The sequence below is a fragment of the Ascaphus truei genome, chromosome 6, assembly GCF_040206685.1.
Source record: "Ascaphus truei isolate aAscTru1 chromosome 6, aAscTru1.hap1, whole genome shotgun sequence".
Classification (NCBI taxonomy): Eukaryota; Metazoa; Chordata; class Amphibia; order Anura; family Ascaphidae; genus Ascaphus; species Ascaphus truei.
Window position 1 is genome coordinate 24,210,641 of NC_134488.1, and position 13,014 is coordinate 24,223,654.

The 13,014-nt window shown below is 46.2% G+C and overlaps 1 protein-coding gene across 1 annotated transcript in view; it reads left to right on the plus strand.

Moving 5' to 3' along the window:
- TTLL10 (tubulin tyrosine ligase like 10) overlaps positions 1–13,014 on the plus strand; it is a 75,882-nt gene that overhangs the window by 4,000 nt on the left and 58,868 nt on the right. The window contains 1 exon segment of the mRNA XM_075603651.1: positions 4,176–4,708. Coding sequence (XP_075459766.1) covers positions 4,270–4,708 — 439 coding nt within the window. The 5' untranslated portion in view covers positions 4,176–4,269.

Here is a 13,014-nt window from a genome sequence, read left to right on the forward strand (position 1 = left end):
GCAGGGCTGAGGTAGGAAGGTGAAAGAGCCGACCTGAGCCGAGGGACAGAGTCCTGATCGAGTAGTGAGTCGGAAGCCGAAGGTCAGGGTTGGCAGCAGAGTTGCGTAGTCGGTGTGGATGCAGAGGTCGAGGCAGGCTGAAATCAAAGGTTAGTCAAGGTACGTGAGCCGGGTCTGGTCAAGTGAAGACAATAGGAAAGCGCGTTGCATGTACTCAGCTTGAACCGAAACTTTGCTCGGCAACTTCCTGCTTACAGGGCTGTCCTTTTAAAAGAAGTTGCCAGGAGCAAAAATAGACATCCAGCCACAGAGGGCGAGCAAGAGCAAAATCCTGAACCGGAATATGAAAACCCGGAAAGGATTTTGCCAAACCTCATAGCCTGGGTCTAAGGTGGCAACATTTTGGGGCGGCAAAAATTTCCTCCCACATATAATTCTGCCATTCTCTCGAACCTACAGGGAAGCTACTTGCCTGTGTCGGGCGCCTCCTTTCTGCCGCCCTCCTGCTCCTTTGGAAATGACGCATCAGATGCCCCCATCGTGACATCACACAGCGTCTCGTTGCCATGGCATTGCATTTCTATGGTAACGCGCCACCGTACGACATCACGTTGGTGACTTTGTGGCGTCATTTGACACCGGGATTCCAAAGGAGCAGGAGGGCAGCAGACAAAGGCAAGTGCAAATTTGGAAGAGAAATGTTACATAGGATTGACATTGGGTTGTTACATAGGGTTGAGACTTTTTCAAAGTCACCTTTGAAAAAGTCACTGCAGTGTGACGAAACGCGTCAGGGTACGTTATCACGACATTACGTCATCACGCATGTGCGCGCTTTACGACAGGAGAGCGCATGGAGCTGGATTGAGGCTGTTACACTTGGAAATCGCATTACAAGCAGAGATACAGCTTTTTGTCCATCAGGAGCAGCTGAAGGTGAACCGGATAGGATATCGATCCGTTGGTGTGATCCAGGACGGTGTTACCCTGTTGGTGGTGATTATATCACAAATCGCTTGAATTTCTATTACTTTTGTGAGTCCTTAATCCACTTGTCCTCTTTTTTTACATTAAATGTACTTTTTTACACTATGGAACGTGCGCTCTCTGTTCTCTTGTTTGTATATATATATACTAGCTGAGAGACCCGGCGTTGCCCGGGAGTACAATTCCCCGCTCCCCTCTCTCTCTCCACTCCCCCTGTCTGTTTCTCTGCTCCCCTCTCTCTGTTTGTGTTCCCCCCCCTGCGCAGCTCCATTCCCCCCCCCCTACAGTGTTGTACACACACACACACAGGTTCCCCCACACACACTGTCCCCCCACACACACACACTGTCGTCCCCCCCCCACACACACACTGTCGTCCTTCCCACCACACACACACACTGTGTCCCCCCCCACACACACACTGTCCCCCCCCACCCACACACACACACTGTCCCCCCCACACACTGTCCCCCCCCACACATTTCCCCCCCACACACACACTGTGGTCTCCCCCCCCCCACACACACACACACTGTCCACCCCCCCCCCCCACACACACACTGTCTGTTCCCCCACACACACACACTGTGTCCCCCCTCTCCCCTCCACACACACACACACAAAGCCCCCTCCCCTGTTACAGGACCACAAAGCCCCCTCCCCTGTATTCTTCCGAAGGTACGGACCACAAAGCCCCCTCCCCTCTGCCAGGACTCACCGCTCCTTTCTCCCGTGCTCCTCCGATTGTCGCGCGCCTAGCCCTTCTCTGCTCTCCCTCCTCCCGTCCGGGGAGCGCTGCGCATGGGCCCCCTCTCTGCACCTGTGAGCGCGAGCCACCGGGAAGCTTGCAGCAGGGAAGGTGCGGGGCCTGTCCGGCTGAGGGGGGAGAGTGACGGCCACCAGGAGGGGGGAAGGTGAGCTGCAGTCCGGCTGACGGGGGAGAGTGACGGCCACCGGGGGAGCGAGGGGTTGGTGTGTGTGTGTGTGTGTGTGCGCTCACGGTGTGCGGTGTTGGTCAGAGGCGCACGCGGTCACGGTGTGAGGAGAGTGTGCGTGTGTGTCTCTTCTCCCTGCCTGGCTCCTCCCTGCCTGGCCCGCAGGCCAATGAGCTGTCCAGCAGACATACACACACAAACATTATTTGAGACTTACTGAATATGTATAGATATACACACACACACACACACACACACACACAAGAGTGTTATAAGATACATAGGTTGCCTCTCAAGATAAAACAAAAAGACAGCTGTCTAGCAAGTTCATGTAACATTTTGGTCCAATAAAAGATTTCAGAATCTACAAAAATGAAGTCGATCAGCTGCTGTTGACAAATTTACACAATAATATTGGTTTTAAGTTTGATCTGGAGCCCAGAGTTCTTTCAGACAATAGTTACTGCAACTGGAAAAATGATGAATGCTGAGTGTCCAGCTAATTTCTAATTTTAAGATGAGTGTATGTCGGTAGCCCTTTTTTAATCAGGAATCTGGCGCTACTGTTCTAGCTTTGAGAATAAGTAGGGTAATTTCTTCCAGTTCATTGTATTTTGCCCTTTTCTGTGTCCGTATAACAGCAAAACCTCAGATCATTCCTCCAGCAAAGGTATGACACCGTTAGCAATATTAGCATGTGAACTATCATTTCTTTGGTCAGCGAGTCAACTTATGCGTTGATAACCAAACTGTAAGGATTGTCATTTGCATTAACCTCTTTCTACAAGACTACCTGCCAGCTAGAAAGATATTTGCAGAGAAAAGTCCTGCAGGACTTGGGCTAAATGTACAGTACCTTGTTTAGTGGCCCTAAAATAAAATGGTTGTATTAGTAGGGTGAGTATCACTTGCTGCAGCCATAATAGGTTCAGATTCCCAGTAATAGCTATCTGCTTCCCCAAAAAAACACAGCAGCATAAACCCTGAATCAGTATGCTATGGAGCCACTTCCCTACGCTGCAAATTATTTTAGACCCCTTTTTGTTTAAAAAAAAAATGTCATTGAACTCTTCTGTAGCACAAGGAAGAGGTTCCATGGTCCATAAGCATTGGTTGTAGAAAAGAACCACCTTTCGAACCCATTTTTTTTATATTACCGTTATTACTGACCCCAATCTGAGTCATTTGCTTTTCTTCCTGATTCCCTAGCCTAGTGCATGTCTTATGTATTTTAAATTCAATTACCAAATTTGCCCCAACCATCTCTGCCTGGAAGCCTTCACCCTTTCAGAGAAGTAACATCTGCTCTTTCTCTTTGATCTGCCGACAAACGCTGCTGTATTCAGGTGTCTTGATTTATACAGAGAGAAGCTGTCCCTAATTGTGTTGTTGATTGTAAGCATTACATAGAGTTTTTCTCTTCGCTTAATATGTCTTCAAAGTGTCCTACTTTATTCAGTAATGCTGTTTGAGTGCAGTCATTCTTTTGGACACATTCTACTGCAAACCCATGCCACACAAAATCTTGTCTTTATCCTGAGATCTGTGATTGATGGCCCTCCCTGCCCCCAGGGGAAAAAAATAAATATATATATAGCCATGCTCAGCTTTCCCCATTAAATACATGACCTGTTTTTAAACTATTGTACTATAGGACTTTAAGAAAACGAATACCTGCTCCATTCAAAGACAAGCCTTTAGAATAACACATCTGTTCAGGGAAAATGGTCTCCTCTTGCATCAGGGGATTGAAAGAATTGTTTTGTTTTATTGATGATACTAAAGGTCTATCTAGGAGAATTATAGCGAGTGCTTTCTTTGGAAGGATTTCACTAGACAAAACTGACACCATTTACATTTAGCCACGAGAGTCTCTCTCGTAAATGGATAACCAATACAAGCAAGTGGCTGGATATTTCCTAGTTGTCGTGTTGACAATCCTGTATGATTTGGAGGAAACGATAAACAGAAGAATGTTGAAGACAGTCGAGGTAATTTTGTATAATGTATATCAATTCAAACTTGTATTATTTCCATGCTGTGGAAATCAGAAAGAGAAAATAATCCACAAAGATGCTAAAGCAAAATGAAAATAGTGCAGTGCTGATTGTGTAGGCAATGATCAGAAATGCAGTGTTGCTTTACAATGAGGAATTACCTTGGTTAAGACTGGTTTTGTTTATTGATAGTGGGGATGCAATAAATTCATTAAACAAGCAAGCAAATGACCATGACATTTTTCTATCTTGGCAGCCACTGTGTCGAGCAACATCAGAGCTTCATCTTCTACCATGATCATCTGAAGACGACCTGAATGGCACTTTAGGCTGACCTAGGATCTAACAAAATGCAGATCAAACTCAGCCCAGTAGAGAGGGACCGAGAGGAATTAAATCAAGATGTGTACAGGCAAATGGGACACCAGGTGGCAGGCTTGTGTGACACTCTGAAAAGTGGCACAGAACAAATGGAAAGTCGAGAAAATGGAGAGGAACCGACAAAAGACACAAAGGCGAGTGGAACAATATTACCAGCTACTGACCTTCGGAAAGAAGATTTGAGTGGAAGAAGTTCAGAAAGAGGGCTGCCTCTGGGAAAGTGTCCAAATGTCCCCAGCTGTCCAAAGAGATCTCTAAAAAAGGCAACTAAGCCAAGAAAAGCAAATGAGGCTAAAAAATCTGCCAGCGACTCCAGCTCTAAAGCACCTTTACTGGCAAGGAAGGAAAAAAGGAGTCAACCCACCACTAATGGAAAGGGCCTACAAGCGCCACCCAGAATGTCCAAAGGTGAATTATAGTTAAGGGAATTATGAGAATCAGAAAAATAAATTGTATCTGTAGGGTGACTGAAAGGAAACATGCTTATATTTGTGGGGTGAAGGAGGCAATCATACTGATTTTGAGTTACACACAGTACTATAGCTAATACTTAAAGTGTATAATAATAACTATTTCATATAGCACTTTTCTCCCAATGGAACTCAAAGTGCTTCACAATCACAGTGCGCGCGGTACACAGCATGTATGAATTTTACAGACACCGTCCCTGCCCAGATGAGTTTACAATCTATGATTTTGGTGCCTGAGGCACAGGGAGATAAAGTGATTCACCCAAGGTCACAAGGAAGCTGACACCAGGATTTGAACCAGGCTCCCCTTGTTCAAAAATCAGTGTAATTGTTTTGCAGAGTCAATGTCTTTACTCACTGATCCACTCATCCAGCCCAGTATCTTATCAGAATAAGGTTACCAGCTGACTCCACAAGTAGGTGATTGTGCATATCCCAAAATAATCCACTTTGCAAGTAGTACACCCAATCCACATGCAGGTCAAGGATTGGTAATCATGCCAAACAGACCTACCCTACTCTAACCATAAGCAATCTCTGGCAGTGCCCCAATGCCCACATGAACCCCATGTCTGCACACTGTACGAGTCTTCTAACATGTCATTTACACATTTGAAATGCAAATGATAAAGTCCAATGAGAGGCTTAATTTTGTTCACCAACCTTTTGCATGCCGCAATTCCAATAGCCGCCCAATTCACATCCAACCAGTTCTAGCATTAGTGACACTGCGACCTCAGACTTTTGGCCCCGTGCCTCGTTCATATGTCAGGGGGATTAGGTTTAATTGTAGAACGCAAGACATATATAAAAAAAAAATTGCCACTAAGTAAATCACACCTAACATGTTCCCAGTCAGGAAGAGACCCATGTTACTTTAACAAATCGTCTTCACATGTTGCCAAAGATGTGCTGTTTAGGTAGAAATAGATATTACTGTCTGCACAGTATCAGGCCCTTCATTCATAACCTCTCATTTCCATTTGTAAAGCAAGCTCAGTAAATTAAATCTAATTGTATAGGTCAGGAGTGGCCAACTCCAATCCTCCAGGGCTACCACCAGGATATCGGTCAACGACCGAGTCATTGATCGAACCCCCCTGGGGGGAAACAGGGATATCTTGAAAACCGGGCGTGTGGGTGGCCCTTGAAGACTGAAGTTGGCACCCCTGGTATAGGTATTGCATTTAACAGAAACAGAACCATAACTATTACGGGAGAGAAGGTCGTAAAAAGAACAAAACAAAAGAGGTATCTCTCCCCACAGGCGGCGAGAGTGTAGAATACCCAGAAGCGTGCACTTTGCTGGACTATCTGTTTGGCTTGATAACTGGACTAATGGCTAGCAGAGAGACACCTTCATATAGAGAATATATTGGGGGAGTAGCTGGGTAACCCTTTTTATTGTCAGTAGTAGTCTTAAGTAGGTTAAAAGACGGTTTCTTATATATGCCAAAATAAATCAAATAAATGGGGCAGGGTAAAACACACACTTTAAGGGGCATTAAAGGGTAATAAGGTGCAAGCCACCAAAAACATATAGCTAATTGGTGGCTAATAAAGCTCAGATGGCCATAAGTCCATTTATCAAGCCAATCAGCCCAGCGAGTGCACGCTTCTGGGTATTCTATACTCGCCCCGCATGTGGGGAGAGGTACCTCTTTTGTTAGTCCATTGACCCTGGAAGGAGGGGGGGGGCGGTGAGGATGTGGGGGAAAACGACCCTAATCAGCTTCACAGAAACTAAAGCTCAATATTTCTAAGCCCACTGATTGAAAACATGAGGAATAGAGCTGTTCACTTCTTTATATAACAAGTTGAGCCACCACAGGGACCACTGGTTAATAGGTTTTACAATGCGCAAGATCTAGTTCTATTTAGACAGTTTTTCTTCCTGTCCTGATTTCCTGGTTTTATACTTCTACATGACCTTGATGCCTGCGATGGAGCTCCCCCCTCCCAGAGTACATCTATAAACCCGTTATATAATATATAAACACAAAGGTCTGGAGGTACAAAGGCCATGACTTTTGGTAAATAAATAACATAACTTGATAAGTGCCAACTCTGCCAGAGTGCTCACCCTCCGAGTAAAGACCAATGGTACCCAAACCATGGCCTGCAACACCCACCAAGCCAGGCACCGCACAAGGCCGGCTGTTTAGCACCAGTCGGAACCCAAAGCACCCTGCTCACTTGCCAATCATAGCCACCATAGGGCCTTATCGTACCACAGAGCCCAGTCTGGCAAGGTTAACCCATACTAATCCCCCCCCACAGCTGCCACCAATGGGGCTTAACCCCCCTTAAATTAGCCCCGGTCTGCCTGACCCGTTAGCACCCTTTCCAGACCATCCTGAATCGTGATGTTAAATAAATCTAGCCCAATACCAGAGAGATGTACCCCGTCCAGCAGAAACAACCCGGGATGACAAACAACCCAGCCAACCAACTGCAAAATACATTTCCCTATCATCTTATTGATCTTCGTCCTCATCTGCTCAAGCCCTGGGTTAACCGGGTTCCCTTGCACACTTACCTATGCACGATGACAAACCAAATCCCTCGTCGCATAGATTAAATCCAGAGATTTTACCAAAACCGTATCATTGCCCCCAGCATGAAGTAACAGCACCTGTGGGGGTTTCCTATCCCAATCCAGGACCAAAAACTCTGGACACCTCTGGTCCCTCCCCTCAAACCTCACCCGCCCCACCAAAAAACACTACTTGGTCCCTTTGCAAGACGTCCATCCTCCCGTAAGGACGAATGGGCGCATGTTTTTCAGCACAGTGAACAAACAAATCCCCGCTGATCCAAATGCCCAAGGCAGCATAACTTAAAATACCAGGGGGCAAAACTAAGCGAACAACGCAACTATCCAAGCTAACAGCGTAGTCACAGAGCTGCAGTAATGGTTCGACTCCCATCGGATCACCTCAACGCCCAAATCCGACCAAGCTGTCTCGGTTGTCACCCCTATGCATGGGTGGGTAAGGAACTGAGAACTGACTAAACCCAAACTTCATAATTCATCATATGTCAGGGACATGGGATTGGACATATTTAACTAAAGAAATGGTAATGCAAAAGGTTACATCTTGGTGGGGTGGCAGTCTCAACTAAGGAAGGGGGGTGGCAGTCCAAATTAAGGGGTGAATGGGACCACCGGAGGGCGCATCAACCAGGGCCGTTCATAACAGTATTACTTTCTGATGAATTTGTCTATGACCATATTGCTGGCGAGGTGCTAGACTCTTCTCATCAAAATCTCGGACCCCTGACCACATTACCTTTATCCTGACGAAATTGGCCGGCATCATATCCCATTTGCCCGTAACTAAATGCCTTTGGCATATTTCTTGCTGATATTTACTGGTTTAAAACCAGAGACATAACATAAAACACAGACAAAGCTCAGTGCACATCCAGAAAAACTTATATACGGTACAGTGCCTAAATATACATGTATAAATAACAAATAATTAAAATGGTCTTTTAGTTTAACATTTTGGCCAAATTTTTGTAAGCCCTTGAGCCAACTGCACGGCACATTTCAAGGGTCCCTAACACTAATATAGATTCGTAATAACATGTGCATCGCCAGGAAGAATGATTTATAGTAAATCTGTCAATATTAGTTACAAAAGTTCTAAGTCTGATTGAAGCTTTTATTAACCTGTACATTACCAGGAAAAGCACTCTGTAATAGATTTGTCACAATCATACAGCAAGCAGGCAAGTTCCCCTGAGTGGGAGATACCATGGAGTGAGCTTTTAACCATTTATATGTGGGAAGGAGTGAGCTTCAATTAGGCAGGAGGTTGCCACCCTCCAATCAGCTAAGACTAGCTGAACAAGAATTATAAAACATACAGAACACCTACAAGCTCATATTGAACCCCCAAAATACCCACAACATATATATAAGCATATAAGTTTCACAGAGGAGTGCTACTGAGCATGGCAATATATATTTAAAACCAGAGACATAACATAAAACACAGACAAAGCTCAGTGCACTTTACTGGACATATTTGATATCCTTCCTTTTTTCCTTAAATACACCAATGTGGCCCTACCTGCCTTGCGAGTTGTTGACCTATGTATACTGCATGCTATGCGTTCTTCTATAATCATGTTTTTTTGAATAACTCTATTTTTACTCATCTTTGATGTTACCACCAGTTCTCCTATTCTGAAGGATCCAAAGACTGCTAATGTAAATTTCACTTGAAAGGAGCAATTAATGCATAGATGTGAAGCAGGGTGTCTCCAGAGTGGCACCCCGTTCATTCCAGGTCTGGGGACCCCCTGCTTCCTTTAATGAGTGCTCTGCAAAAAGCCGCATGTGAGAAACAGGAGGGGGATTTCCTTAGCTCACATTTGGGCTGACAGAAGGAGAGCAGAGAGGCCTGCACACAGACACTGTCTTGAGCACAAACGCTGTGCTGAGATCAAGACACCCAGACACCCAGAGACCTATATTTCCTGGACACAGAGGACCCAGGAACCTGCCAGAGACTGACATGGAGGGCCACCTGCTTAAGGTACTTCCTGAGACTTTGGGGTGCTAGACGGGTAATGGGGATATCCCTCCAGTCCTGCAGATAGGGTCTGGGGAAGTATGTTAGCCCTTACAAAGGGATGGGGGTTTGTTATTTTGTTGTTTTTGTATGTTTTGCCTGGATAAAGGAACAGGCTCAATAAAGCTAAGATAACATTTCACCCTAATCGGTCTCCATTATATGTACCGCTGCACACATCTCTTACACTCGCCCTCTACCGAGGTCTGTATCACCGGCAGCAGGGGGTCCACAGAGCTAAAATTAATGGGGTTGAGCTCTGGAAACACCCCCCCCCCCCCTTCTATGTAAAAAAAAAAAAAACGGGGGGAAAAAAACAGCATCTTGGATGTCACTTTAAATCACGTATTTTCCCATTTATTAGAGATGGGGTGCGCAAACTGGGGGGGAGGGGTGCAGCGGTTACAGGTGCCCCACGCTCTTCCCCACAACATTTATATTAACTGCCGGGGAGGCGTGAGGCCTCTGTAGCTCCTTCTTACCTGCTCTCAGCCGGTCTCCTCGGCGACGTGTCGCCACAACAACGTGGGGTCAAATTGCAACGCGACGTCACATGACATTGTGACGTCATATGACGCCACTGATGCAAGAGAGACGGTGAGGGGGGCGAGCAGAAAAGTTTGCACACCCCTGTATTAAAGCTTACTACTTTACCTGAGGGGTGGCTAACTGATTCTAGACTGTAAACTGGGTCACTGTTATCCCATCTCATGACTTTGGACCTTGACCACCCCGATCCATGTCTCCCTAACTATGAAGGTCTTTGTTGGGTCCTGCTTTCGCCATATCTGTACAAAAAAAAGGCAATCACTGATAACATCAGCCTGCCCTGGCTTTGGTTCAGCCTGCCCTGGCTTTGGTTCCGCCTGGCCTGGCTTTGGTTCAGCCTGCCCTGGCTTTGGTTCAGCCTGCCCTGGCTTTGGTTCAGCCTGCCCTGGCTTTGGTTCAGCCTGCCCTGGCTTTGGTTCAGCCTGGCCTGGCTTTGGTTCAGCCTGCCCTGGCTTTGGTTCAGCCTGCCCTGGCTTTGGTTCAGCCTGACCTGGCTTTGGTTCAGCCTGGCCTGGCTTTGGTTCAGCCTGCCCTGGCTTTGGTTCAGCCTGCCCTGGCTTTGGTTCAGCCTGCCCTGGCTTTGGTTCAGCCTGCCCTGGCTTTGGTTCAGCCTGGCGTTTTCAGCAACTGTACAAACTGCAACCAGTAGAAACCCATTTTTTTGGTCTGCCCTCTTTCCTTTCCCTCTTTCTTAATTTCCAGCCATTTCTGCTGTGCGTTGGTATATGCGGTGCTAGTGATGCTTTCGCCCTGCCATCTAGTCCGGGAAGCCGAGCTTGCCAAATATGGGGCGAGCGCGTTAAACCGGTGTGGTGCCTCGGGTGCCAGTTTCCTAAAAACTTTCCCATTTGCCTCTAGACAGAGAATCTGCTATGCCAGGGGTGCTCAACTCCTGTCCTCAAGCCCCCCCCCCCCCAACAGGTCAGGTTTTCAGTATATCCCAGCTTCAGCACAGGTGGCTCACTCAGAGGCACCGACTGAGCCTCTGAGCCAGCTGTGCTGAAGCAGGGACTGCTTGAGCCACCTGCACTGAAGCAGGGACTGCTGGAGCCACCTGTGCTGAAGCATGGATTTCCTGAAAACCTGTCCCGTTGGGGGGCCTGAGGACTGGAGTTGCGCACCCCTGTGCTACACTATTCTGTTTACCCGGCCCTCTTGTGTTCTGGGGCTTTTACTATATTTAAGCATAAACCGATGTCTTTTACCCCAATGTTCAGAATTGGGGTTTGCATTTTATATCTGGACTCTTCGTCATATTGTAGTCAAACTGTCCAAGTATTTTACCAATTAAATCCCGGGTTCTGGGTGACTTTTTTTTAAAAGTAGCTTCTGAATGTTCAGTTACCGATGTTCTGAGTCCTTCCTCTCCCGCGCCATTCCTAACTTTGTTACGTCTCTTACCTTTCCTTTCTAATTCGAAGAAATCTGTAAATGTATCATTCAATATTCATTTCTTTCTGCGGCTGGTCAAGTGGGAGCAGAGAGAAGACACTGATGAACGCCCAAATCCGGATGGGGAGCCGCTAGTATGTGGCTAAGAGTTGTTTTGGTGGAGGGTTTGTTGATACCCCCAGTGGAATTCGAGGTGCGAGTGGGGGAAAGCTTGCCTTCTGCAGCAGCACAGGCCTTCTTGGGTGTCCTGTTCATTTGAATTTGCCGGTGGGTCTCGCGGGGTCTCGACTTGTCTTCCGGGATGGACCCTGAAAACTTCTGTCAGTGCCGGATCCGGTGCATGCGAGCTGGGGCTCCATTCTCGACAGGATGGGGACCCAGGGGGGATGGGGACCCAGAAGGGAAGGGAAGGGGTGGGGGGTTGGGGGGTGAACAGACACATGGCCCCTTTTATTCCTCTTCCCCTCTTACTGATTGAGACTTTCCCCACACCTTTTCCTGTCGGCACCAAGGACGGAGGTTGGAAAGCCCGTTCATACAAGAGGTGACCTAGAAAAACGTCAGGTATTTTTTTTCCAGGTAAACAAAGGTCTCAACTATGACATCTTAGTTGAGACCTTTGTTTACCTGGAAAAATACCATATATATATTAATATATATATATCTTATGATGGGCACATGCCAGAGGGTATTCTGCACCTCCTAAAGCTACAGTGCTACTGCATTAATAATTGACCTGCTCAACTATTGTACCACTGAGGGCATTATTTGTATTACTAACCTTTAGTAAATCTGTAATCCCAGCCGAGGCAGAGGGCAAACATTGTCTCCATTCTACTCATAGAGGAGAATGACGTTTAGCGTCCCTGTGGAACTTGGCCTATCAGCTCAATCTGTGCTTTGTCAAGTGGTCACTGATTAGCCAATCACGTGCAAGAATCTGAACAGACTGCAAAAGAACCAATCTCCTTTCACGTTTTTTGCGAATACCACAATTATCATACTTACTCACCGTCAAGATGAAGAACATTTGTCTTGATTCTCTTCTACAGTATGAATATAATCATCAGAAGTAACCTGTGTCTCCCAGCTTACAACCAGCCTGTGTCATCATGACATCATATCAACATTATGACCAAAGCCAAAGCTCCAGAAGAGATGGCCACAAGGCAAGTTAAGCCTTGTGTTTCCTCTTCAAAAAGTATCTGGAAGAATAAACTAAATCATTTTCCAGTTCAGCCACCCACCACCCTACCTAAGAGACCCTTATGGTATTCAGGTAGGAGATAATTGTATATAAATAGTATAGTAGTAATGCAAGATAGCAGTGATTTTAGGGGTATTTGGTACTTCCTACTAGATTATTAGGGCATTTCACAATTTCCACATTAAATGAATAAGCTTGTTGCTATACGAAGTAATTATTGTTCTTTTAGCCTATCAAAGCGATGAGCTACTGTGTATTTGTACCCTACAAAGAAGCATTGTCATGGTCCTTTTGGTAGGCTTTTGGTGGCCTCCTTTCAAGTTTTGTTCTCGTGGCACCTTGGAATTTAGCATTGTCAGATGATAATAATAATAATGCCCCCAAGCATAATCCAGACAACCAGCTCAGCAGAACAGGTCTTCTCATTGATTGTCTATTACAGCAGTGGACAACTCCAGTCCTCAACTCCTTAAGGACTGAAGTTGGCCACTCTTGGTCTATTGCATGCCA